The sequence below is a fragment of the Protobothrops mucrosquamatus genome, unplaced genomic scaffold (genome assembly GCF_001527695.2).
Source record: "Protobothrops mucrosquamatus isolate PMUCROS unplaced genomic scaffold, P.Mucros_1.0 scaffold13, whole genome shotgun sequence".
Classification (NCBI taxonomy): domain Eukaryota; kingdom Metazoa; phylum Chordata; class Lepidosauria; order Squamata; family Viperidae; genus Protobothrops; species Protobothrops mucrosquamatus.
This window is the reverse complement of record NW_015386400.1, coordinates 2,391,487-2,417,289: the sequence shown is the minus strand read 5'-3', so window position 1 is coordinate 2,417,289 and position 25,803 is coordinate 2,391,487. Positions and strand designations below refer to the sequence as shown.

The 25,803-nt window shown below is 35.2% G+C and overlaps 1 protein-coding gene across 1 annotated transcript in view; it reads right to left on the bottom strand.

The window, feature by feature from the left end:
* Positions 1–14,079, bottom strand: part of SVIL (supervillin) — a 73,225-nt gene extending 59,146 nt beyond the window's left edge. Inside the window, exons 1-6 of the mRNA XM_015810662.1 lie at positions 14,007–14,079; positions 11,457–11,526; positions 6,963–7,054; positions 2,983–3,040; positions 2,712–2,863; positions 604–1,264 (exon numbers count right to left, since the gene is read on the bottom strand). Coding sequence (XP_015666148.1) covers positions 604–1,264; positions 2,712–2,863; positions 2,983–3,040; positions 6,963–7,054; positions 11,457–11,526; positions 14,007–14,067 — 1,094 coding nt within the window. The 5' untranslated portion in view covers positions 14,068–14,079. The remainder of the gene's footprint in view (positions 1–603; positions 1,265–2,711; positions 2,864–2,982; positions 3,041–6,962; positions 7,055–11,456; positions 11,527–14,006) is intronic.
* Between the last annotated feature and the right edge of the window lie 11,724 nt (positions 14,080–25,803).

Sequence of the window (25,803 nt, the reverse complement as noted above, 5' to 3'; positions counted from 1 at the left end):
TTAAGAACATTTTTGTAAATGGTAATTAAAGAATGAAACATGCATTTCCCATGTATAATATACGATACAGAGAAGAAAAATTGATCCTTCAGATATTCTTAAACAATAACTTCCAGTGAACTTTCCCTGTTGATTGGAGACTATCCATTGCTGTTGTCATGTTTTGAAGTGTTAATTTGATTTTTTCAAATTCTTTTCATTCTCAACAAGGCTTTAAAAAACAGGAGATAGTCTCTGTTGCATAACCCAAGATTGGGTCTGCTATTATTTATGCTTGTTTTTCACCCTCTTAATAGAAATACAAAGAAGAATACATACATATTTTTCTTCTTCTTCAGTAGATTTTCAAGCATTCTCTGCTAATGCTTCAGGGAGCTTTTGAATCATAACATTTCATCTGTATCATTGCTTTAATTTCTTTTTCAAAACTCATTTTAGAAGCATTCTCCTTTCCTTTTTCTATATTGTTAGTAATTTAAATAAAATATGACTTATTTCCAAGTATTATTATACCTCTAATATTAAATCTGAGTGCACGATATATGGATAGGATCATATATATCAAAGCTGCTCAGTGAACAATGGCAGTAATAGCAGACTTACCCTAATTTGGGGTCAGTCAGGGAAGGACTTAGTGATGTTCCTGGCTTTGTTGAGGAAAGGGAAACACTTTGAGTTTGTTTTGGTAAACTTGGCACTTCATTTATGGAAAAGTCATAGCCCTGAAGTGAGAAACCTGTGGAATTCTCTGATGCAGAGGGCATATTGTATTTGCTCAAACCAGATTCAGGGGCTTTTCGTTCGCTGTCTTCATTCAAATGAAGTTTTTCTCTTTCCGGAGAACTCTCTTTGTCATCATGGGCAGGAAACTCCTTTGACTCAGAAGCAGCATTCCTCAGCTCCTTATTCTCAAATCTCAATGAATATGGAAAACTGTGATCTTTACTTTCATCCTCTTTTTTCCCACTTTTCAATACTTTCTTCTCAGACACATCTTGGTCCTTCTTTGTCCTTGTGAATTTGGATAAATATTCTGAATCCACATCTGAATCGATGGAGAGTCCATACTTTTCAGCCAGTTGTCGACGTCTTTCTGCCTTGTACCTAGCTATCCTCTCAGCTTTGGATTCAAGTCCTTGGGGATCCATGACTAAGGGGCTGTAAGAAGGGGTTTTTGTTTTTCCTGCAGTGGATTCTGCTTGATGCCTGGATCTAGGCTGATTTTCTAATAGAGAATCTGAAAATTCCTTTTCATTTGTTCTTCCTATAACAACACAAAAAGAATCAGATGTATCAGAGGCCCAATGCTCAGCATAAAGTTTATGCTGGACTTTGAAGTATCCAAGTAATGATTTGAATTTAAAGCATTGCTATTTACCACAGCTATAGTGAAAATATAGGCAGGGCAGCTTACTTCAACCTACAGTCCTTCAAATACCTGGCCTTGCTGGCTGAAATTCTAGGAATTTTATTCTCAACACATCTGAGAAAAAGCTTAACAAAATTAGGGTACAAGCCTTTTACTCTTCTGCCAATTGCTTTTGAGTTAGGAAATCCCTCAGATCTTGGTTATGTTATGTCTGTAGAGTCAGCAATTCTCTGATTTCTACTGCATTCAGAATAAAACAAAATATATTTTTGCAAATATATTTAAAAATTGCTTAAGTATTTAAGGTTAGAGAACAGCTATTTCTAAATATGAGTTGTATTTTTTTAAAAAATAGCACATAACCACAGCTTTTCAATCCTACACTTTTAACACTTTATTTTCTTCCGATATTCAGGCTAACTGTGATGCTGATGGAAACTGATTTTTTGAGGTCCTTATAAAGTCATCTATGCCTCTGAACTGTGCGACACAACATACTGTGAGCTGGGGGTGATGAGCATTTACAATGTGCCACTAGAGAAAGAGAAGGAATATTTGCTTTGAACCTCCTTTGACTTGCAGTTTCATGAATATTTACAGGTAATCCTCAATTTAAGACCAGTCATTTAACAACTATTTGAAATTACAATGGTCTCAAAAAAAGACTGATTTACTACCTATAAAGGACTTGCAGCCATTATAAAACATTGTGTTGCCTCCCTTTGATCACATTTCAGGGTCATGTGACCACAATTTGCAAACTTTTTTGCCAGTTTCCAGTGTATTTTGTTCATTTCTGGCAAAAAAAAGCACCCATTTGGAAGAACAGATTCACTTAAAAACCATGTGATCCTCTTAATGCTCACATGATTTAGACTTACAGTCATGTGATTTACTTAATGACCACCATAAAAACCATTGAAAATTGGACCTGGATATGTCTTTTCCTCAACCTATAATCAAAACAACTTACAACCAAAATTCCAGTAGCAATTGTGGTTGTAAGTTTAGAACCACTTGTATCTACAAAAGAGAGCTGAAGAACCCTTTGGGAAGAGGTTGGGGAGTACCAGTGAGTGCTGCAAGAAGAAACAAAATCAGCCAAAAATTATCTCCATCCTTCTAGTAGACGTTTCTTCAGATCTGATATGGACAGACATATCTGAATTTAACCAATGATAATATACCTTTAAAAACCCTGTTCTAATAGTCTTTATAAGATTAAAAACAGTAACATTCAAAGCCTGTATATCGTAACACCTTAGTCAATGAAGTTTCTAGGAGCTCAAACTTATGACAGCACTTGGACAACATCAACATATATCACAAATGTATTTCTTACCAAAATGAGGGCTATATGGATCAGTTGCACGCATGTATCTTGGTGTATCCTCTTCTAACAAACGATGGGTGACCAACCCAGGACAATTTTGCAAAAGAACAGGTTGAACATCATTTTCAATTCCTTCTAAACGCCTAGCTATCCTCTCTTTCCTGTAAAAGAGAGGGTAAAAATAAGCGAGTATAACATAAATGTCACCTATGGAAAAGGAAGCCGAAACGATTTTTATAAAACCATCTATACTTTGCTTAACATAAAGATGGAGAAATACCTTTTCATTTCCAAAATATCCTGTCTGTTTGGTTCAAAGAGTTTTCTTAATTCAGAAACTAAAAAATAAAAATAAAATAAACATTTGAAATTTGAAACAATATAGCTGTGAAAAGAAATGCTTGTGTTTTCATAAATATAAATTAAATGATACCTACCAATTATTCCTTGTTCAGTTTATCTTTCATGCTTTCCATGGGATTTGTATTATGCAAAAGTTTGCAAGCCACTAACTCTACCAGAATAATATTAACACTCTAACTCAGTGTTTCTCAACCTTGTGATATGTGGGCTTCAACTTTCCGAATACCTTAGTCAGAGAAGCTGGCTGAAGTTGAAGTCCAGTTAAAACAGTGGTTCTCAACCTGTGGGTCGGGACCCCATTTGGGGTCAATCGACCATTTCATGGGGGTCGCCAAGCAAGGCTGTCCGCCATTTTTTTATCCGCCATTTTTTTTGTCCGCCATTTTTTCCCCCTTTTCCAGCGGGTGCCTTACGTCCCTTGGGCTGGGCCAGCTGGTGGTCGGCCTGCTCCGTCTCTGCCGCTTGCCAGCTACGCCTCGGCCAGCGCAGGGGGCGGAACCACGCATGCGCGGCGCTCCCGGGCAGGGAAAGTCCTCGACTTACGACCGGTTGGGTAGTCCTTGACTTATGACCGGTTTAGTCCTCGACTTACGACCGGTTTAGTCCTCGACTTACGACCGGTTGGGGTCGCGGCATTAAAAAGGTTGAGAACCACTGAGTTAAAAGAATACTGCTCTAACTTATACCTAAAATGTTCCATAATGATCTGTAGTCATGCACCAATCTTGATGTATAAAAGCAAAACACATTACAACCTATTCCTTATCTTAAACATGTATTTTTTGAATTACCTTAACTGTCTTTCTTCCATAGCAGATATCCACAAAAGACTTTTAGAACACCATGTCACACCTCTTCTCTGCAAGGTTTTTTTCCCCAGGCTAATTCAAGATGCTGGATTTGACTTTTAAAGCCCTTCATGGCATGGGATCAGGTTATCTGAGGGAATTTCTGATTATCTTAGCCCATCCCATAAGATCTGATAGACATCTGCTAAGGATTTCGTCTGAGTGGGACCTATACTTGATGGGGTCTAGGAGGTGGGACCTCTCTCCCATAGGGTCTTCCCTCTGAACTTAGGTAAACTCTGTCCTTGTTAACATTTAAGAAGTCCCTCAACACCTGGTTATTTAGCCAGGTTTGGGGATTCCAGGGAGCCAGCAACATTTTAAGGTGGCTCTCATTATGGGTAATACTTCTCTGTTTATGGCTCTCATTATGGGTAATACTTCTCTGTTTATGGCTCTCATGATGGGTAATACTTCTCTGTTTATGGTCTGTAATTTTAATTCTTTTAATGATTTTTATTTTTTTTAATAATAATTGTCTATATTTTTATAACTTTTTATGATTGCTTAAATTGTACACTGTTCAGAGTTGGGTTGCTATGTAAGTTTGATTAAATAAATAAATATTACTACATTGGCAATATAAGCAATGGTAGTAATATTATCAAAATGATCATTATTAGATGCATGGTCAGGAGAGTCTAACATTTTGTGTCTTCAAATCAGTCTTGACTTTTGATAATTCCCTGGACAAATCTCTATAGCAGGCGTCTTCAAACTTGGCCCTTTTATGACTTGTGGACTTCAACTCCCAGAATTCCTCAGCCAGCGTGCATACAGTCATCTTGTCCATACTCACAATTGAGTCGTTGAAGAACAGATGCAATAATGCAAGTTTGCTTTGGGTACTATAGGCAAATATGGTGCAATTTTGTAGGCCGAAATAAAAGCAGTGGCCTTGAGTAGTATTTCCCAAATCTTTTCTAAGCAAGACTTGAGACAAAAATAGCACACCCAAATCTATCTAGGGCTATGAATTTTCCATGCTTTAAATTCCAGAGAGGTCGTATCAATTACCTAGTTTAGATCCTATCTGCATAGAGAATTGTTAATATATTTTAATTCTAATGTCAATACAAGTTAATACACAGACTTCTACAATATGTTCATACAAGTAAAATTCACATCAGGTTACATATAAAAATATACATACGATCTTATCCTGGAAGACACATTAAGCGGTGCTTTTTCTGCACATCCTACAGTGTACAGTATAGGACACTAGTGCAAATCACCTATTTACTCCTTTCACAATTCTATTAAAGGTAAGTCATTTCATATAGATATGCTAAATAAAGTTTAGCCAAGTGTTTCTTAACCTTAGCAACTTTAAGACATGTGGATTTCAATTTCCAGAATTCCCCAGCCAGCACAATTTAACAGAATGTTTAGAAAAGAAAGACAAGGCATTTTAAAAGTATGTGCCTTAGTAATGATCTGTCCCAGATTTTCTTAAATCTTTTTATCTTATGGATTTTGCATGTGGAATGTCAGCAGCAACTTCATTTAGCATGCTGCCTCCATAATATAAACTGGGTTATGCTAAAATATATTCCATTAGTAATCATTTTGTTTAAAAGCTGTATGTTGTTCAAAGTATGTTTAATGAACCCAACAGACACATTTCAGGAGTTGAGATATGCAAGCCCCAGGAATATCCCAACTACACCACAAATATACCAAAGTAATAAAAGACAGAGCATATTTTGGCCTACATCACTGTCTTTAAAGGAGCTTTAAATTACAGAAAGGAACAGTCTCCCTGTTATAATTAAGGAAGAAATATCTGGCAGAAACTTCTTAAGACATAAAATGTTTCCTCTTAGATACAGATCTCAGGACAGTATTTTTCAATTTCTTTTAAAAGCAAAACTGAATGCCTTATTGTAATTCCAGCCACAAGAGAAAGGCATATAGCATAGTTTAATAATGATATCTTGAGATAGTCCAAAATAAAGAAAAATTACTATAAATTCATATAAACAAGCCTATGAACATTCTTTTTATGCATTGCTCCACTTATGATTAGTTCCTGTTGCAATGAGAACCTCAATCATTTCAGGGAAGCAATGTGGTAACAAACATTTATCAAGAACAGTCAAAAGATTCAAAGACAGAATAGCTGCACTTAAGGGAAACTACAGTCTGATCATCTACACCTGTGCAAAACAGCAATTGCCTTCTTCTATAATAAGCAGTGAATCACATAACAATGTTATCTGGAGTGGATCTGTAGTTACAACACACTGAGGTCCAGGGTGAACATTTAAACTGAGTGTGAGAAATTTGTGCACAAAGGCTGCATGTCTCCATTCTGAATGGAGTCAATATTTACACCAATTTGTATGTGGGAGGGGAGCTGGAAGAGTTTTAAGACATGAAATAGGTATTAAGCACACTTCTCAAATCCCAATTCCTAACAAATTGTCTGAATTTCTCCTCCTCACCTCTCTCCCTTTCCCTCCCTCCCTCTCTGTGTGTTTGTGTTCATGTATGTGTTAGTGGAATATTAAGGGCCAAATGTTCATTATTTAATTTCCCCCCAAATTCTCTGATGAAAAAAAAATCTTAAAATTTCAGGTCTGCTCATTCCAGTGATATCACATAATATTATGTCCACTTTAAAGATCTAATTGGATGCAAGTCACTGAATGAAACAAGATATATGATTCTAAACAACTGCAATTAGGCATGGACTTTAAAGACAAATCTCTTTAAGAATAATTTATGATTCTCAATATAACTGATCCTTTATAGCTTACATGTGGCATGCCAGAATAAACATCTAATAAACGCTCTCCCAATTTTAGTTTTTGCACCCAAACGATGAAGTAATGATATTCATAGCAAAGAGCTGATGGATATTTGAGTTTCATTGTTTGGATGCTAAAACTGAACTGTTGGAAGAATATATATTAAATGTTTATTCTGCTTTGTCACATTTAGCATGGACTGAAATACATTCACTTCCAAAATTAAGTGACTTATAGTACATACATTATGATACTGTTTATAAAGAAAACATGACTATTACAAGCCTTGTACGTACCTTTTGGCAACACTGCTAAAAGACTGGCATCAATATCTTTAGTGCTGTTTGAAAAGTCTTCTTTATCTTCAAACGAAAACTCTTTCTGAAAACTGAAGCATCATCATCTTGTTTTAACAAAGCTCCAGATATTAATCTAGTTACAGTATATTAAAACACAGAGATTATTTTTATCATACACATAATATGGAGTAAAGAAGATCAGGACCAGTTCTCAACATTGCCCAAAAAATAAAGAAGTGAGATTACAAAATTATAGTCCATATAATCATGTTTTGCAGCTGATAATTCTTTTGATTTTAGTATGGAACATAGTATCTCATAACACAGATACTAATCTTCTCAGAAACTTCTCTTTTTATGTTTTTATGTTTTATATCCTCTCTATATTCAATGAACAGCCAAAATATTTGCTTGGCACAGTGAGACATTTTTCAATTCTTAAACCTCCCAATTCTTAAAACTTCCGATTCTTAAAGCTCCAAGCACAATTAAATATGTTGGTTCTGCCTAGGTAATCCATTTGACATGTTGGATATAATTCATATAACCATTGAATATCAGCCATACTAGCTAGGGGTTTTCAAGGTTTCAATCCAATTATTTGGGGACATCAGCTGGTTTGGTATGAGATTGCTTAAGAAACAACTGTCTACTCTCATACAAACCTGCATACCATGCATATTTCCTATCAAAAGCTAATAGAAGGTTATCAGGACAAGGGGTTTTTTTAGTTGAAGTCCTGTCTTTGCAAGCGTCTCTATAGTTTAGGAGGTGAAGTGGGGAGCTCTTTCAACCTTTGTTTTAACATAAACATTGATCTATTCTTACTGTACTCTAATTTTACTGTAAATTTCTATTCAGCTCTTTGAATGAAAATGCAAGATAAATTTTGTAACAACAAAACTTGGAGGTATTTGGGGGTAAAGTTTAAAGAAAAATGGCATATAAAGTTATGGAGATTTTAGCTTCTGTTATTCTAAACTGGTTTGCAATTGTCCTGCATGGTATGTATAGAGGACACCAAGGCTGTTACAAGAAATCTGCAGACAGCAATCCTGGGATGTCAAAATGCACCTATCATTGTTGTTCAATTCTCAGATAGTGTTGTTCTTGGATTTTTTTTATTCCTAATTGATGGATTTTGAAGTCTCATTTAGCCTATATCCATACACTGAAAACAAAGAAACTAAGTTCAAATACTTTTAAGTACTGAAAGTATCTGCAACGCAGTACACCATTTTGTAATTTGATATATTAATGTAATCAGTTGGGAGCCAATTCTGATTGCAACCAGATTGCAACCAGCTGAGTATATGAGAAATGAATGCAAATTAGATTTTGAAATGTCCACATATTCCTAGAAAGTTTGCCTTTCTAAAAGTTATTTCTATCAATACAAAAGAATATTTGTAGCTCAGGGATGAACTGTGGGGATACTGGTGCCCTCTGAGCTTGGTTGTTTTCTTGCAGATGTTTCATTATCCAACTAGGTAACATCAAGAAACTACCAAAAAGAAAACAATACTGTGCCAACTTGTATATAAACAATATAAACAGAAAGAAAACCCAACCTTTTTCTAACACTGATGTTGTTATCTAGTTGGGTAATGAAATGCTTGCAAGAAAATAACCAAGATCAGAAGACACCAAGAACCCCACAACTATTCCTATTCTGGAGACTTGGAAGTCAATCTTGATTACACTTCCCTGACAGATTTTCATTGAAGATACATATGAAGACATATATAAACAGTGATAAAGTCTAAACAATTAATATATCCTTCATTAATGCATCCATGTTCAGGTGGGAAAAATAATTTGAAAATAACAGAATAATATATATATAGGCAAAAAAAACCCAACAACAGCCATATAATAAGAAGGCAAAAAATGGCAACTAAGGATAACTCCTCAACAGCTGTTAAGAAAACCTCACAGGCCCCACTAATCTCCTGACTCCTATGCCTGGGAGAACAGTTAGGTTTTGAGCACTTTCCTTAACGCTAGCAAAGTTGAGCTAAGCTAATTATGGGTAATGAGATGTTCCAAAGGGCAGGTGCTATGACAGAAAAGGCACACTTCCTTGTGACACCAGATGTCATTCTTTAATCACTGGGACCTGCAGGATGCCTCTCCTGCCAGGTCGAATGGAGTGAATAGAGGAAATAGGGATACCTGGTCCCTCAAGTATGCCATAAGCTGGATAACAACTAGCTTTCCTCTGGAAGATAACCTTCTAAACTTATTTTTATCATTATATTATTTCCATATAGTTTAAGATATTTCCTCTATGTTTATTAAATTTATGTATGTTTAAAACTTTAGATCATGCATGAAGTCTCTTATAGCAGAATTTACCTCATTCTTAATGAACTTACCTCAGATTCTTAATGTTATGAAAGTGGGATATTAATCACTTGGAAAATTAATATTTTGTTGTAGTATAGGTCATATTTCAAGCAGCATTTCAGTTCAGTCTTGTAATTTAATAACCTAGATAATTTACTTACAAACTTCACTTTAATTCCATTTTTTGAAAGTACAAATTACAATTAATTAGAAGTAATTATTTACAAATTGTAAGACCCAGTTTAGTGTGTTGCTTAAGGTATCATGCTAGAAATTGGGAGTTGGTGACTTCTAACCCCATCCTGGGCACAAAGCCAGCTAGGTGACTGGGCCAGTCACTTTTCTTACATGTTGAATGAGTCAATGGCAAACCACTTCTGAAAAACCTTGTCAAGAAAACTGCAGGGACTTGTCCAAGATTCTGACACAATTAAACATAAGAAAAAAAATACAAATTCTAGAGTCAGTTTTTGCTGTAGTTAAGGTACTGGTTTAGAAACTAGGAGACTAGAATTCTAGTCTTACCTTAGGCATGAAAGCCTAGGTGACTGGGTCAGTCATTCTCAGCCCAACCCATCTGACAGGATTGTTATTGTACAGAAAATAGGAGGAGAAAGGAACATTAGGCATGTTTCCAATCTTGAGTTATTTATAAAAAATAATAAAAGAAGGATTTAAAAAAATCTAATAGATAAATAAAAACAGAAGTGATTATATATTTTTCTGTTACAGCATCCATTGTAAGAAACAGATTGAATATTTTCTAAGCTCACAGTTCACAAAAAGATCATGAAAACACATTTCTCCCTTTTCCTTCTTTTTTTAAAAGTGACCATAAAATATAGCCCACAGAATTATGTGTTTTATTTTTTTTTCTTTACCATTTTAAACCCAGATAGTTTTGAGCAAACTGCTTAGTTATCCTGCCAAATTCTTGTGCTATTGCAAATATTAATTGTGACAAAGAGCTCACTATGTTGTGATATGCAACCTTTTATCCCTTCTATTAACCTAATTGTGATTAACATAAACCCTGGAGAGAATATTGTGTCATTATAGCTAATTTTATCTCTCTTCAAAAGATGCTATCACCTTGAACTCCTATGGGGAAAAGTATCAAAGTTTAACTAATTTCATCTCAAGATGAAAGCAAACATACTACAGTATACAATATTTTTTCAAGGTCTAACCATTTAAGAATCTTATATAAAAATACCAGGTATGCATCTCTTCTACCATTTATTTATTTATGAAAATTTATATGACTACCCAACTCACTCTCAATGATTACGGTTACTTACAAAAATAAAAACTCAATATGAAGACAACAAAAAAGCAATAACTTTCCAACTCCCAATAATCAATCTTCCAGGCTCCCTCCCCCATTCTGGGACTCCTTGGCTGATTGGCAAAACCAAATTTTGGGGCCTTGCAAAAAAATGGAGGCAAATTTTTATCTCTGCAGGGATGATATTGTATAGAGAGGGAGCCACCACAGAGAAGGCCCTTCTTCTTGGTTCTGCTAGATGTACCTCCTTAGGAGAGAGGACCCATAGATTCCCTACCTCCCCACTCTGAAGGTCCAGTAGAAAACGGCCTCTCAAATAACCATGTAGGGCTTTGAAGATGACAACTAGCACCTTGAATTGGACCCGGAGTAAATCGGCAGCCACTGCAATTCCCATAGGACAGATGACACACATGCATATCTAGATCTGCACAAAACCATGTATTTATTGTGGTATAAGATTTTGGATTCAAAAGCCACTTCCTTGAGAACCTAAAATGTGATATTTACCTGAAAGAGGTATATGCACAGGATTCCAACATCATGACCTTAAATCAGTACAAAGGACTTGCCATACTTCTATTTGAGAATTGCATAAAAATATCACAAAATCAAATGTTCATTTTGAAATGCATAATATTTTTCCTTCAACAATTTTGTGCTTGTGTGTCAATTGATTACACACATTAAGGGGTGAGTGTGACCCTATCATATATACAATCACTATAGAGCAATTTCTTTCCAAATCACTGTGGGACTTTTGCTTATCATGAAATAAAGGAAATTAACCTGTTCTTCTTTGGTCTCACTGCAAATTGACTCATTATACACAAGAAGTGTGAAGAATGTTTTACCTTAAAGTCCTCCTCCTGCTCTGGAGTAATCTTGGAGTTTTATACGTAAACAAATTCTCTTTGTCAAAATCTGAAACAGAGTGGTGGAAAAAGTTATCCACCAATACACAATCTGATGGTAAGGAAAAAAAATCTTAAATAGTTAATGGCATTTTGAGCCTTAAATTAGCATATAACCTGAAATGATTTAAATGTTCATATTTCAAAGCAGACAACATTGGGCAGAGTATAGGGATAAAAGAAAGTAGAAACTTATGAAGTATGACTTAGAATTTAAAAATGCTTCTAAATCTTATTTCACCTATGTTTGGTCTGTACAAATCAGTCATATACATTAATTATTTGTAGAATGTGCAAGTGTGTATGTGTATGTGTATTAAATCATACTTCTTTATAGAAGTACATTGTACTTCCATGAAAATAATCATAATCTTTCATAATCCCCAATAATCATCTATTTGATAAATAAGCAGATATTAATAACTAGCAATTTGCTGATATTTCTTAACACAAACAATTTGGTAGGGATAGCTTTAAGAAGTAAAAATCACTACAAAGAGAGATTACCAGACTGCATATCTGATAAAAGCCCTTTCCGTAGACTTCAGTGTCTATACTAACTTCAAAATGATCCCAGACTATCTTGTAGAGTGTCTAGGACAATAATAAATACATAAATTTGCCTGAGCCCTGATAAAATCTCTTATGAAGAGATATTTTTAAGAAGGCAAGCTGTAAACAAAACTGTCAGAAGAGATTATATGAAAAAGTATGGAAGAAAAATTGCACAGCCTTTATCAGCAATAATCCATGACATGGCTGAATCCCCAAAAATGGTGCCACCTGACCATTTTGCATCCATATTTGGCATTAAGTCATCCATGTAATATGTACTAGAATGGGATGACATTGCTGAATTGTTTTTACAAACCAGCAGAGCAAATCACTCCTCATTTTCTATTTTTATCAATTTCCATGATTCTCAATTAAAAGAGATATAAATAGCAAGTAATCAATAAAATGTTAACTGTTCATCAGAAGAGAAATCATTTGGATAATCAGAAACCATTTTATTTCCTCTGTACTGTAAGAGGTTTCAAGTTTTTCCCATTACTCCATAACAAAGAAAACATGCATTAAATTAAGGATTATATATTATATTACATATTATATAGTTATGATTCTGTTTGAAAATCATGGTTTTTGAATTCACACTAACAGTGAAACAATCATATCTTCCCAACTTTTTTTTTTCTACCACAGTTTTATAATATTGCATGCATGAGATAATTTTAAGTTGCCTTTAACTACACACTGGTGTCTCCCTATTTGGATATCTTCTAACAGTAGCCTGAAGTATATAATATGTGTTTACCTTACCTTAGAGGGAAGTCATACAACAGGCAACAATTATAGTTAGGTGCCAGTTCAAGGATGGCGACTAACAATCCATCTTGGCAGAAGGGAAAGGCCTCAGGATCCCCTCAAAAATCATGTTAAAACTATCTACTTGGTACTGCAACTGTTAATAACATTGTGTCTGGTTAAATTAGAACCAGGCACGCATCACATTTTAAATGGTATATAACTCAATACAAGTTCTGGAATGTAACGCTCTCCACCATGAAAGTCTCAACATAGAACACACAGTAGGTTCTTTTCTATCCCTGAAGGACAATACAGAGAAGGATGAAGAAAAGTTATGAAGAAGAAAAGGTCTAGGTGATTATTCTGGCACACTATTACCCATGAATTACCAAGCCACACTAAAATGGTTGAGCCCATAATTTGGTGTATACTTTTTCTAGACCAAATTCCACAATATTTTAATTTGCTATAATCTCAAAACATTCCATAAGTAAAGTTTTTAATGATAATGTAGCACTTTTGATAGCATATTTTTTTAAAAAATCTCATCCTCCCCCCATTTAATTCCTTTCATTTAAACGACATAAATGTGGTGAATGAAGTTTAATGCTCCACAGGTTTAACTGCTAATCCAAAAAGCAAATCGAGTACTTTTTCCATTGCAGAAGTATAAGTATAATTTATCATTCATATACAGATATTAAAACTGTATTAATTAAACTCACTGGCAAGCAACGTTTACATATTTGCAAAGTTTATTAAAGGTTTTTATATGGTTTCTTGCTTCCAAGTTTGAGCTCTTCACTCTTACAATCCTTTTTTAAAAAATATGTTTAAGTCAGCAACCGAGCCTTCCCTTATTATAAGCATGTCTTGAAGACATGAACAGTATCATAATAAAGCTTTAAAGGTACCTTGGCATCAGCAAGGACTTAATTTAATGGCTAGCTAAGCTAATTACATGATTAATACAATCTGATTTTTTTAAAAAAAGACAATCCTTTGAAGGAGCAGTAAGACGAAGTGCTAAAATGAATGCTGATAACTGAATAAGCAAATGTGTTCTGTTGCTATTAGGGTGGGGGGAGAGAAGGGATACCTTGATAAAACAATTTGTTTACATTTAGAAAGCATATAAATGACAATGAATTGCATTATTTTTGATGTGGATATAATTCTTACCTTCCTGTTCCAAATATCTGACATTTTGCAAACAGCTGGATATCCAAGGCTTTCGAAACATGGATGCAGAAAGCAAAGACACTTAGCAAAGGAGGAAACCACAAAAACAGCTAATTCTTAGACAACCCTAGTCCCAAGCAGGCCTATCTTAGCAACGTTGTGTGGAGATTGTGCATAGCCCAGGTCTGAAGCTGCGAGGCTGTTACGTCCCTGGTAGTACAGTAAATGCATAGTAATAGGCTGGAAAACTGGAACAGCTCAAAACAGTAATCATATTTCAAGCAAAAAATTAAGCACCTGAATGGTAAAACAAATTGGATAATCGTGACTAGACTGGTAATATCACAGATTTTCCAAAGTGTTAGTTAACTGGCTATTTATATTCCAGAATTTTAAAAATGTATATAATTCTTTTCCTAAGAAAAAAGAAAAATCTTTTCCATAATTTTTTATGCATCTTAACTGTGAATATGAATGCGTGCACATACACAGACACACACAGACACATACATACGTGTGTGTGTATGTGTGTGCGCACGCACACATGCCTTCAGGCCAATATTGACTCCTGGTAACTGCAAGGACTAGTCCTGGCAATTTTCTTGGCAAGATTTTGGAACTAGTTTGTCATCAATTGTCCCATAGTGATAACTTAAACAGAAAACTTTAACAACCAATTATTCCACTCTGGAAAGATTTATGCTGGTATTCATATTCATTATGCCAAAGATATGTCTCACTAGAGAACATGCTACTAGCAAAAAATATTTTAAAAGTTTAAATTTATGGGCATGCGAATAAAGCAACCTATGATTGAGAGTGTAGGATAAAAGCTAAACAACTTCTAAGAGCCATCCATCTGCAAAATATTTTACATTCCAGATACATGGCATTAAGAATGCAGCTGCAAAAACTGAAGGAACAAAATTAATCTGATTTGTGACTTCATTTTAACCTTAATATTATAAGCTGCTTTTAAGCAGTTAAATCTTACACTTCCTTTTAAAAAAAAGGTAATATAGTTTCTTCTCAAGACAAGTGAATGTTTTATGTATTTTACATTTAAGATTTGACTCAAATTCAGATACTTTATTTCATGAAATATGGCTCTCCTTGCAGCAATTGAAAAGCAGAAGGCATGTGTATCTCATTCCTATCATCTTGAATTAATTTTGTAGGAGACAGACCCTCAAAACCACAAGAAATTAAGCACAGGGTTCCAAGTGTTTAGGCCAGACTCATCCTGGCCCTTTGAAATATATCAAGAGCACAACTCCCAGGTCAGAATTCTCCATTTTCCATTTGAAGTGAAAAAGTGGTTCACATTCCCAAAAAACTAGGGAACAAGTTCAATTACTTAAACAGTTCAAAAAGTGGCAGTAAGCCTTTCCTTTTATTTAAACTTCTCCACAGCAAGCTTTAATTGGTTGATTATAGAGAAAGGCTGTAGCGTAAAGGCAGATACTGGCCTGAAAATCTGGCATACATGTAGCTTTACATGTAACTCTTCCTCCAAAAATCCCAATGAACTATAATTAAAACCACAGATAATAATTGTAATAACTGGGCTAGGTACTGAATACAACTATTGTTTTCTTTTTAAACTGGTAATGCTAAAAAATGCAGCACTTTGAATTCCTTTTCCTATTCATTTCTTTTCCTATAGATCAAGACAAAAAATAAAGACTATTCAGTGTCTTATTTATGGAAGTACATCCCATATACCATATATTTCATACATAGTCACCATTTCATAAAAAGATTTTGCAATGGTTGAGAAATGTTTCCTATACTCAAATGGATGACAATTAAAAATGTGTTCTGTATTAATATTAGGGAAGGGAAAATCCTAGTGGAAAGAAAGAAGTAGATGATTTTAAGCTTTCTAGCTTGGGTGCTTAATTCAAACCCACCTCTTTTGTGTAAAGATGAAGAACCAAGGATAAAAATGTGCCTAGAGTTCTTGAAAAAAATAGCACTTATAGAATTTCCAGGCTGTGACAGGGGCAAACTTCATGGTACTATTAAAGGATCTCTTATAGATGATAGATAGACAGATAGACGGACAGACACTGATTAGTGCCATTTTGCAAGTTTTTAATTGTATAGATAGGACTTATATGGACACTAAATAGCTGAGGCTGATGGGTTCTACAGTTCAATACATACGAAGGACATTGGGCCGAAGAGTTAATATTACATCTATTATGAATATAAAGATAAATTATTTCACATCTTCTAAAATAATTATCTACCACTGTATGAAGAATTGTTCTTCAGGTCAGTAATTATATTTGCTTAATGAAGTCATACTAACGATTCCTATTATATTTAGAAAAACTTGGTTCAGTCATATTGACTTAGGGTCTCTTATTTTACCAGGGTGCCAGTTTTTACATAGTAGCCTTCCAAGTGAGAAACTTGGATGATATAACTACCGTACTCAGAGGCCCAAAGCTGCATAAATGATGATATTCCTCTTCCCTTCAGATGAATTAATTTAAATTGCTTTTCAATTTGATAGTTGTTTATTTAGAAGATAACATAGCTTGAAGTATGAGGAAATATTTCAGACAGCTCACTGTAATGCAATTACTACGCAAGCATATAATTTTTTTTATTCATACATATGTCAAACCTACTTCTCTGATGCAGACATATAAATCATGATCCAATTCCACCTGGGAGTGCAAATCTTAAGGCAGCTAGCAAAATTCTTCTACTCACATAGAATGGATTCACACACATACAAAGAGCAACGCTTATTTATTCAATGACACATAAGCACGGCAAAGGCAGGGCATGCCAGCTCTAATACATCACAGTATATCACAGCAGGTTTTTTTTTCTTTTAAACTAGAGCACCCGACCTTTTCTTGGGGGATTAAGCATGCAACGATCAGCATAAGATGTAGAAATTAGGGCATAATGTCACTACAGAAAAGAAGAGTGAGGAGAGAAGAGAATAACAGCAACAATGAGTTCTACTAGTATCAGCCGACAGCCTTTGCAAAAGTTGAAATATAACTACTTGTTACTCCTATCAGGTGTGAATACAAAGGATAAGTTTGATTAACAGAAATCAAGGCCATTTGAAAGCCAAAGGAGAAAATCAAGAAGTGCTTCAGAAAACAACAATAGTAATAATAGTTAAGTGCTTAAGAAGGATTCAATAGGTGGTGAAAAATACCAAATCCAGTTGTGGAAGAACTGTATGACCAATAATCATAATACATTAAACTTGTATACTGTCTGAGTCAAGAACACAAAATTATTGTGGGACAGAAAGAAAGTGAACTTCCTTCTTAGTGCACTTAATGCAGAGATTTTCAAAAATGTCTAAATCAAAGTAAAGATGCACTTAGCATCTGAAGAACTTGAGACTCATCTACTTGACATCAGTAAAGCTTGAGTTGCATACTTCAAGTTGCAGTAGCATGTAAGAACTAATCTACACTGAGTTCATTTTAGATTGAAGCATAATGAAACAGGTATCTCAGCTAGTGGCTTGCCCCATCCTACTAAGAGAGCCTGATCTGATGTAGTAGTCATTGCCTTCAGCTGGTCTTTGCTGTCAGCTATTTCTTTCTCTCCTCTACTGGAATAAAAGGGACCAAGTTCCAAAGAAAAAACACAAATTTCCTTTTCCTAGGAACACTTATAGTTAGTGCCTCCTAGTCATTTTGGAGAAGCATTTGCCAGATTACAAACCCCAACACACAAACTGGCACTCCCTAAAATAAACTACAAAGTAGGGCTTTCATGAGTATAAGTAGTCCTCAACTTACAACCACAATTGAGCCCAAAATTTGTTTCTAAGTGAAACATTTGTTAACTGAGTTTTGTCTCATTTTGCAACCTTTCCGCCACATTTGTTAAGTGAATCATTGCAGTTGTTCAGTTGGTAACATGGTTGTTAAGTAAATTTGGCTTCCCCATTGACTTTGCTTGTCAGAAGGCTGCAAAAGTTGACCACATGACCTGGGAATCCTGCAATTATCATAAATATGAACCTGTTATTAAACATCCAAATGTAAATCACGTGACTATGGGGATGTTGCAACAGTCATAAGTGTGAAAAATGTTCATAAGTCACATTTTTAAGTGCCACTGAAACTTTGAATTGTCACTAAATGAACTGTTGTAAGTTGAGGTCCATCTGTATTACACTGAAGGAAAAGATGAATGCTTCAAAAGAGAAAGTATAAACATATCCATAATTTAAGATGACAATTAGGCATCCAAAAAGCTAAGAAGGCAACTGAGTAAGACTAAATTTGAGAAACACAAGCTCAAACTATGGTCATCGCACCTAGAAATCTATGTTGGTTATATTCCTTTCTGCACCCTAGAAGATTTCACTCTAAATTGAGGGTTGGGGTGTGGTGGTGACCTTTTCCCTTCTGTTTCTTGGCCATTATTCCTTAGAAAAATTCAAAGCAATATTTTTTTTCCATGAAACTTATTTGTAGAGGACTGGTCCTTGGCTGCTGAATTGGCCAACTGACTCCAACTCCAGGTAAGTTTATTAGAGATAGTAATAATTGATCTACAGTTCAGTTATGAGTTGTTCTGATCCATAAGCTTACATTGCTGCAGTTGCCCATTAAGTACATAAACATGAACAAAAGAGCCATCTAGCCCACCATAATAATTAACATGTCCAGTTACATGCTTTCTAGCAGCTCACAATATATATTCGCAAGATGCAACAGCTTTTCATAGTTTTCCTTTTCCCAAATTAGATTCACATGCATCTGACAAACAAGCTCTACTCATTTTGTATGGGCTTGCTGGCAATCAGCAAACGTTGGATATTTTTCAACTCCAATCCCAAGTGTTAACTGTGGTGGGTCACACCACAACTAAAGCATTCAATCAAATGTGGAAAAGGGAGGAATTCACTTAAAATATAACACATATTTGAGTGTGTAAATGTATAATGGAGAATTTTTTTGCTTCACTCCTCAAAAGATGATGTTTTCCTACTGGATATTATTTATGTAAGTTTCATTCTGGTATAAAGTTTCCTGACATGAGATCATTTCTCCAGTGGGAAACATGTTTAATGCATTTTATTTTCCTTCACTCAGATCTATTGCTAGGCAATAATTCAAGACTGCCTTAGAGAATGTTGAAACTTTGGGCAAAACCATTTACAGCTAGAATTTGGTATTACTTTAAACCAGGAATTTCCTAACTTGCTCTTTGGGGAATTCTGGTTTAGACCCCTGCTCTAAACCATATTTGGCTGTGCTGAACCAATTTCAGCTACTACTTCAAACAGGCTACAAGGTATTGTCCCACTCCCTGCCCCAAAATAACCATTAGGGAAACAAAAAACATAAACATAACTGAAAACTAAACTAAACAGGACAAATGACTTGCACATTCATTTCTTTCGCTAACATTTCAACGTTAAATATCCCAGTGTTTATGTTTTTTCTCTACCAAAGGAGCATTTTAGACACAAATTTTAAAAGTTTTGTAATCCATATTGAAGTTTCATCTTACTAGCTATACATTTTTTAATGATTTATTTTTGTCAAAGACAAAGCCAGGAAGGTGGCTTCATTCTGGCAGTTTAGAGTTTGATCTAGACATGGAAGGAGGAGAAATCTTACCAGCTATGAAATTATTCACAGACTTGAAATTGTTTTTAAGAACAAAATACATGTGTGTGCATATGTTCACACATATAGAAACATGTGAATGATATCTGATTCAGTAGAGGATTTGGGCCTATACAAAGTGTAATGTTGAGAATTCAGCGTATATCAAACCCTGAATCCAGTTAATTCTGTATTCAGTATCAAAAAGCAATATGATATTAATGTATTATTCATTGGGTCTGAGGAATTATTCATTTGACAAACCACTATGCATATGGATATTTTTTTATTGAAACAATAGATTGATTTTTGTTTTGAAAAAGAAGAAAACTGTTTCTTTCAATATTGAGTGAAGAATCAAAGCTAATGCATTTTTATCCTAAACTTCCATCTAAAGACAATTCTACATTCATCTCCTTATAATAATGTAGAAATATAGCAACCTTTGTATTGGTTGAGAGCTTAATAACTTTCATTTGCTGTGATAGGAATTTCCTGGCCCCTGGAAATTTTTAGGAATAGGTTTCTTTGGCTGGAGAGAAGGTAAAAGTAGGGGCCATTATTTAGTTACAGGACATGTGTTTTGTGCAAAAAGCTCCATTCTGGCATTTGCTAGAGGAATTGGAAAAAATTCTTGCTGGAAATCCTGGAAAGATACCTTTAAACCACCTCACCCATGAGTAAGCTATCAAGAGCTGGCAGAAGGCAACATGTTAAAGAGCCTACAAATGTCATTAGATAGTACTTATATATGTGGGAAGAAATATAAGTCAGATTGTAATTATTTATACTATTCAAGAGCAATTTTGAATAATTCTGCCTTGTATGGAGAGGAAGCTCTATCTATTCTATTGCATATCAGTGCCATTGTAACAGTATGAGCCCTTGGTCAGACTCTTGCAAACAGCATGAATAAAACAATTCATGTTTATAGTAATTTAAACCCTGAGCATCCTCTTCACTTAGACAAATCACTCATATTGCCATCACACTGATAGTTTTGTACTATTTTTGCCTGGTCTTGGGCCATTGTACTTATGCAATCCTGCATTGTTGAGGTCATATTTGTGTTTGTTTTTTAAGATGTTTAAATCATCAGATTTTAGTTATCGATCACAGTCTAAAAGCCCTATTTTCCATTCTTAGTCTCTACACATCTATTATTTTCAAGTTCCAATTATTACTTATTAAATTAACAAAGAGAATAAAAGAAATCCATTAATATTTTTAGCAAAACTAGCACTGTAATGGAAAACTGCATATAATATAGGCTTTTCTAGTTCAAGGTACAGTGAGAGAAAGGGCTGTTTTATTCTTTCCTGAATTTATGAGCTATTTTGGATGAATATTTTCATTAGTTTATAATGCACACACAATATAATTCCATGTTCAATGAAAATGCAAATGTAAACAAATCTCAGCACCTTGATTGTCTTTCGACTGGGCTACATCCCTTAGGGGCTCTCTCTCTCTCTCTCTCTCTCTCTCTCAGGATGTTCAGCTTGCCCTATAGTCAATTCTGTCCTCAGACATAATCCCCAGCTGTTTACCTAATAAGGCAATGTATGAGCTGACTGGCTGGCTTATAGGTCATGCAATGTTTACCTCATAAGAAACTGACATCCTACCTATTCGCAGGCAGAGGGTGCTCAGCTATCCATTCTCAACGGTCATAGACAATTTGCTCTCAAGTCACAGAAAATTTTCAGATTAACAATGTGTGCTAGCAGTCATGGGGAAAGACACAACTGTGCAATCATATTGTGAAACAGTGCAATTGTTTAAGAGGATGAAACAGGATTGCAAATACATTAATGCCCAAAAGAGAATAAATTCTCCTCCTCTCCTTCTTTTTCAACAGTGCATGCTTTAAAAAGTGCAAGGCATTGGCTATTTATTTAGAAATGGATCCAATAGTTGCATTTGTATGTATATGTAGAAACGAAAAATGAAATATATCAAAGGCAAAATTAATGTGGAAGTAATCCTGAAATAGCATTGATGCTGAATCTGCTATGAAAACTGTCCCTAAATCTTATGATCAACAGCAGGAAAGTCTTTAAAGAGTTTCTAGCTTGCTTTAGTAGCTCTTTTTCAAAACAGTTTATGAGATGAATGTAATATATAATAAAGTACAAAGAATATTGTAAGAATTTAGTCATTTTCAAAAGTTCTTTAAGAGGATTGTTAAAGATTACTTTAATTGCATTCTCTTGTAATGAAAGGGCATCTGGATAAGGATGTTGTAGATGCTTTTATCTGCATCTATTGGGGACCAAAAAAACCAGAATCACATTTACTGTAGAAAGATACATTTTTTAAAATACCCACTCTTTTCACTCTAACCCAACTCTGACTTCATTTTCTCTAGATTCACTGCATGGCCTTTCAGATAAGGCCCACATTCTGTCATTAGCTTACCTAGAATATGACTGCTTCCAAAGACATTTTAATTCTGCCAGCTGTCGTCATCCCAAAAACTACTAATGTCTGCTCTGCAAGATCAGCAGTGAGAACACTCAATATATTTAGGATGGAGTAATGGCAAAAGCAGTTTGGCTTTCTATATTTGTCAGCAGTATGTCCTCCTGCAATTGTTAAAGAACAGGACCAGATTTTTTTTCCCCAGCACTTATCCTTACAGTCTGTTTCCTTCCTCTTTGGAGACTTGAATTTTGTTCATTATTATTGTTGGGTGGCAAGGGGAGGAATTTTAATACAGGTGGTCTTTGACTTACAACCATTAGTTCAGTGATTGTGTGACGTTACAATGGCACTTTAAAAAGTGACTTACAGCGGTTCTTAACACTTATGAACCCAGCATCCCCATGATTATGGGATCAAAATTTGGGTGCTTGGCAATCATATCTCCGTTGCAGTATCTCAGGGTCATGTGATGGCCATGTGCGACCTTCCCAGCTTCTGACAATCATAGTCAATGGAGGAGAGTGGATTTGCTTGACTACTGCATTTCACTTAACAAATGCAGTGATTCACTTTAAAATAGTGGCAAAAAGGTCATAAAATTGGGCACGACTCAACAACTGCCTTAGCAATGGACAGTCTGGTCCCAATTGTGGTTGTGAGGACTACTATAACCCATTTTGCTCTGTTCCACTCCACAAGCAGCATGATGGCTGGGCACTATTCAAACCTGACCTTTTTACACATATATGAAACTCAAATGTCATTTTAAAGTTTTCTTAATCATATTGGAAATCTATATCTTTCTTTTAATATTTCCTTAAAGTATAAATGCAAGAGATTACACTGTGAGACAGTCTGAAATAATACATGAAGGGATAACCATTAAAGAGACTGAATACATTTAAAAAAAGTTTTCATAATATTACAAAGAGTATTTGATGACAGAAAATAATTCCTATTCCCAATCTTTTTTTTTTAATTGTTAGCCTTTGGAAACTTTTTTTGGCACAAACACTACCACAGGTTTAAGTGGAGTAAGGAATCCAGCAGCAACTATTGTGGTAGCATTGGCCACAACCACAGAGATCCAAAATGCATCATCTCAGACATGCACAACAAACAGTAGAACACAGTGTAATGCCCAATTTATTGCAACATCTTAGCCACCAGAGAACAGAAAGGCAAAAACAAGAGTGTGATCATATTAGACCACATTACCCAATTATGGTACTAGAATAGTTATATTATTTGAGTAATTACACAATCTTTGACACTAACCTGGTAGAGATAAAATGTATCTCACAGGGATGGAAACACATACAGGTAATCCTCGACTTATGACCAAAATTGAGCCTAGCAATTACGATCGTAGGTCTTGATAGCCATAAAATGGGTCATTACATGACCATACCTGATTTTACAATCTTTTTTTGCATTGGTTGTTAAGTGAACAGCATGGTAGTAAAATGAACACATGGCTATTAAGCGAATGATACGGTCATTAAGCAACCCCCCCCCTTTTTTTTTTTTTTGCTACAGGCTGGTTTTTCCAGAAACTGGAAGTAAATATCAGTTTCCAGAAAAAACATTGTAAATTGTGATCACATATGGGCCGGCTGCCCCAAGTGCAGTCATGTGACCACGGAGAGGGGCGCAAACATCATAACTTTGGAACTGGTTCATAAGTAGCTTTTAGAGGATACACTGTAACTTCAAATGGTCACCAAGCCTTTTGCCCTGTGCACTTAGCACAGGGAAAAATATAAGGTTGTTTTGCACATGAGAAACATACAGGTATGATTTCAGCTTAGGAATGTAACTGTGTGTGAATGTGTATGAAACAGTAAAACTGGAGTGCCTGATTGAGGTAGAATAGCCTCATCAGAATAATTTTATTACGCAGATGTTCAATTTCCTTCTCATCTTTGGACAATAAAGCCATATTTAAATGATTTACTATGTGTGCAAACAATTCCTTTAGGATTTCGTTTTTCTGCCAAAATCCATTTCAATTAGTCGTGACTTATCAAGGGAGTATAATCATAAACTCTGGCATGGGACTCATGAGACCATAATATTCCAAGGCTTTCATGTAACATATGTCTGCCCCAACCATTTACTCCTCACAGTTCTAAGAATCGGAAAGGAGTCTGAGTCACCTAAATCCTATTTCTAACTTAACGTGTAAGAGGGACAGAAACTGTTAAACCCCAAAGCACATTTATTTCATTTTTTCTCCAAACAATTGTTCAGAGAGAACACATGAAACATGCTTAAAGGCATTATATCCTTGCATCTGCTTTGCCTCAGTAATCAGTGACTCATCTAAATTAGGTATTAACTCGTTTCCTTTATGACATATTGATGTATTGAAATAAAGTACATTCTTTGTCATTAGCCCAAACGCAAGGGAGACTATGCAGCACTTTCTCTCCCAAATATTTGTTGGTTGAAAGGTCTTAAGATCTTTTCTTCAGCCCTGCCCCCCCAAATTTATAATAAAGTTTCTCAACTTTATCAGTTTTAAAATGGGTGGACTTTAATTCACAAAATTATCCAGCCAGCATGGTCTGACCAAAGGACAACAACAGAGTGTTCGGCATGATAATCAATCTATCAATTCTAAATAAGTAACAGGAGAAATATATGTTTTTATTACTAGCTTTTCTTCTCTCACCTGCTTTTAAATCAAGGTTCTGCATGTTTTCCCCACTGCAATATTTTCTTTTAAATCCACAGCTTTCTGAGTAATTTTAATGATTATAATTTACAGGTTTATACATATTCTGGTAATCTTTTAATTGCTATTTTAGGAAGATACATTGTGTTTATGAATCAGAAAATGGCAGCTGCAAAATTACTGTATCAATATCAGATCTTCCACTTTTAAGTCTATTCATAAAATAAATCAATTGCTTCATAAGCTTCCTAGAATTAAGTTGCCTTATGAAAAATAAATTCAGCCCACCAGGTCACATAGCCAGTTTAATGACTTTCAGATATAATGGACTACAACCCAAATATCGTCGCTGAATGCTAAGAGGAAATTCTGGGTATTAAACCAAAACATTTGAAAGATACTAACTTAAATTCAGAGGCCACCCAACTCTATCCTGACTCTGGATACAGGACACAATACAAGACAGTTTAAAGCAAAGCACTATAAAATGACATAACACAACCTTCAATAGGCTTCTCATCCTATAAGCCTCTCATTTCTATCTCAAAGCCTCAGGGAAGAGCCAGGTTTTAAAAGCTTGTCTAAACAAAGCCAGGGTGGGGACTCTACAGATCTTAGGCAGGATGTTGTTCTAGAGGGCAGGTGCTATTACAAAGAAGAGGCACTTCTTTAGCCCCATTAGGCGATACTGTTTAATTAATGGGGCCCAGAGCATGCCCAGTGACTTGGGATGGGCACAAATTAGAGAATAAAGATGTTGCATCAGACAAGCAGGCTATGAAGATAGTCCTCAACTTATAACCACAATTGGGACCAGAATTTTCATTGCTAAGCAAGGTGGCTGTTAAGTGAGTCACGGCTGACTTTATGACCTTTTTTGGCATGGCTGTGAAGTGAATCACAGCAGGTGTTAAGTGAATTACACAATTGTTAAGCAAATCTGGCTTTCCCCACTAACTGTTTTTTGCAAATAGGGATTTGACATCAGGATACTGCAACCGTCATAAATACATTTTGATTACGTGACTAGGGGGAAGCTTTGATGGTCGTAAGTATGAGGACCAGTCCTAAGTCAGTT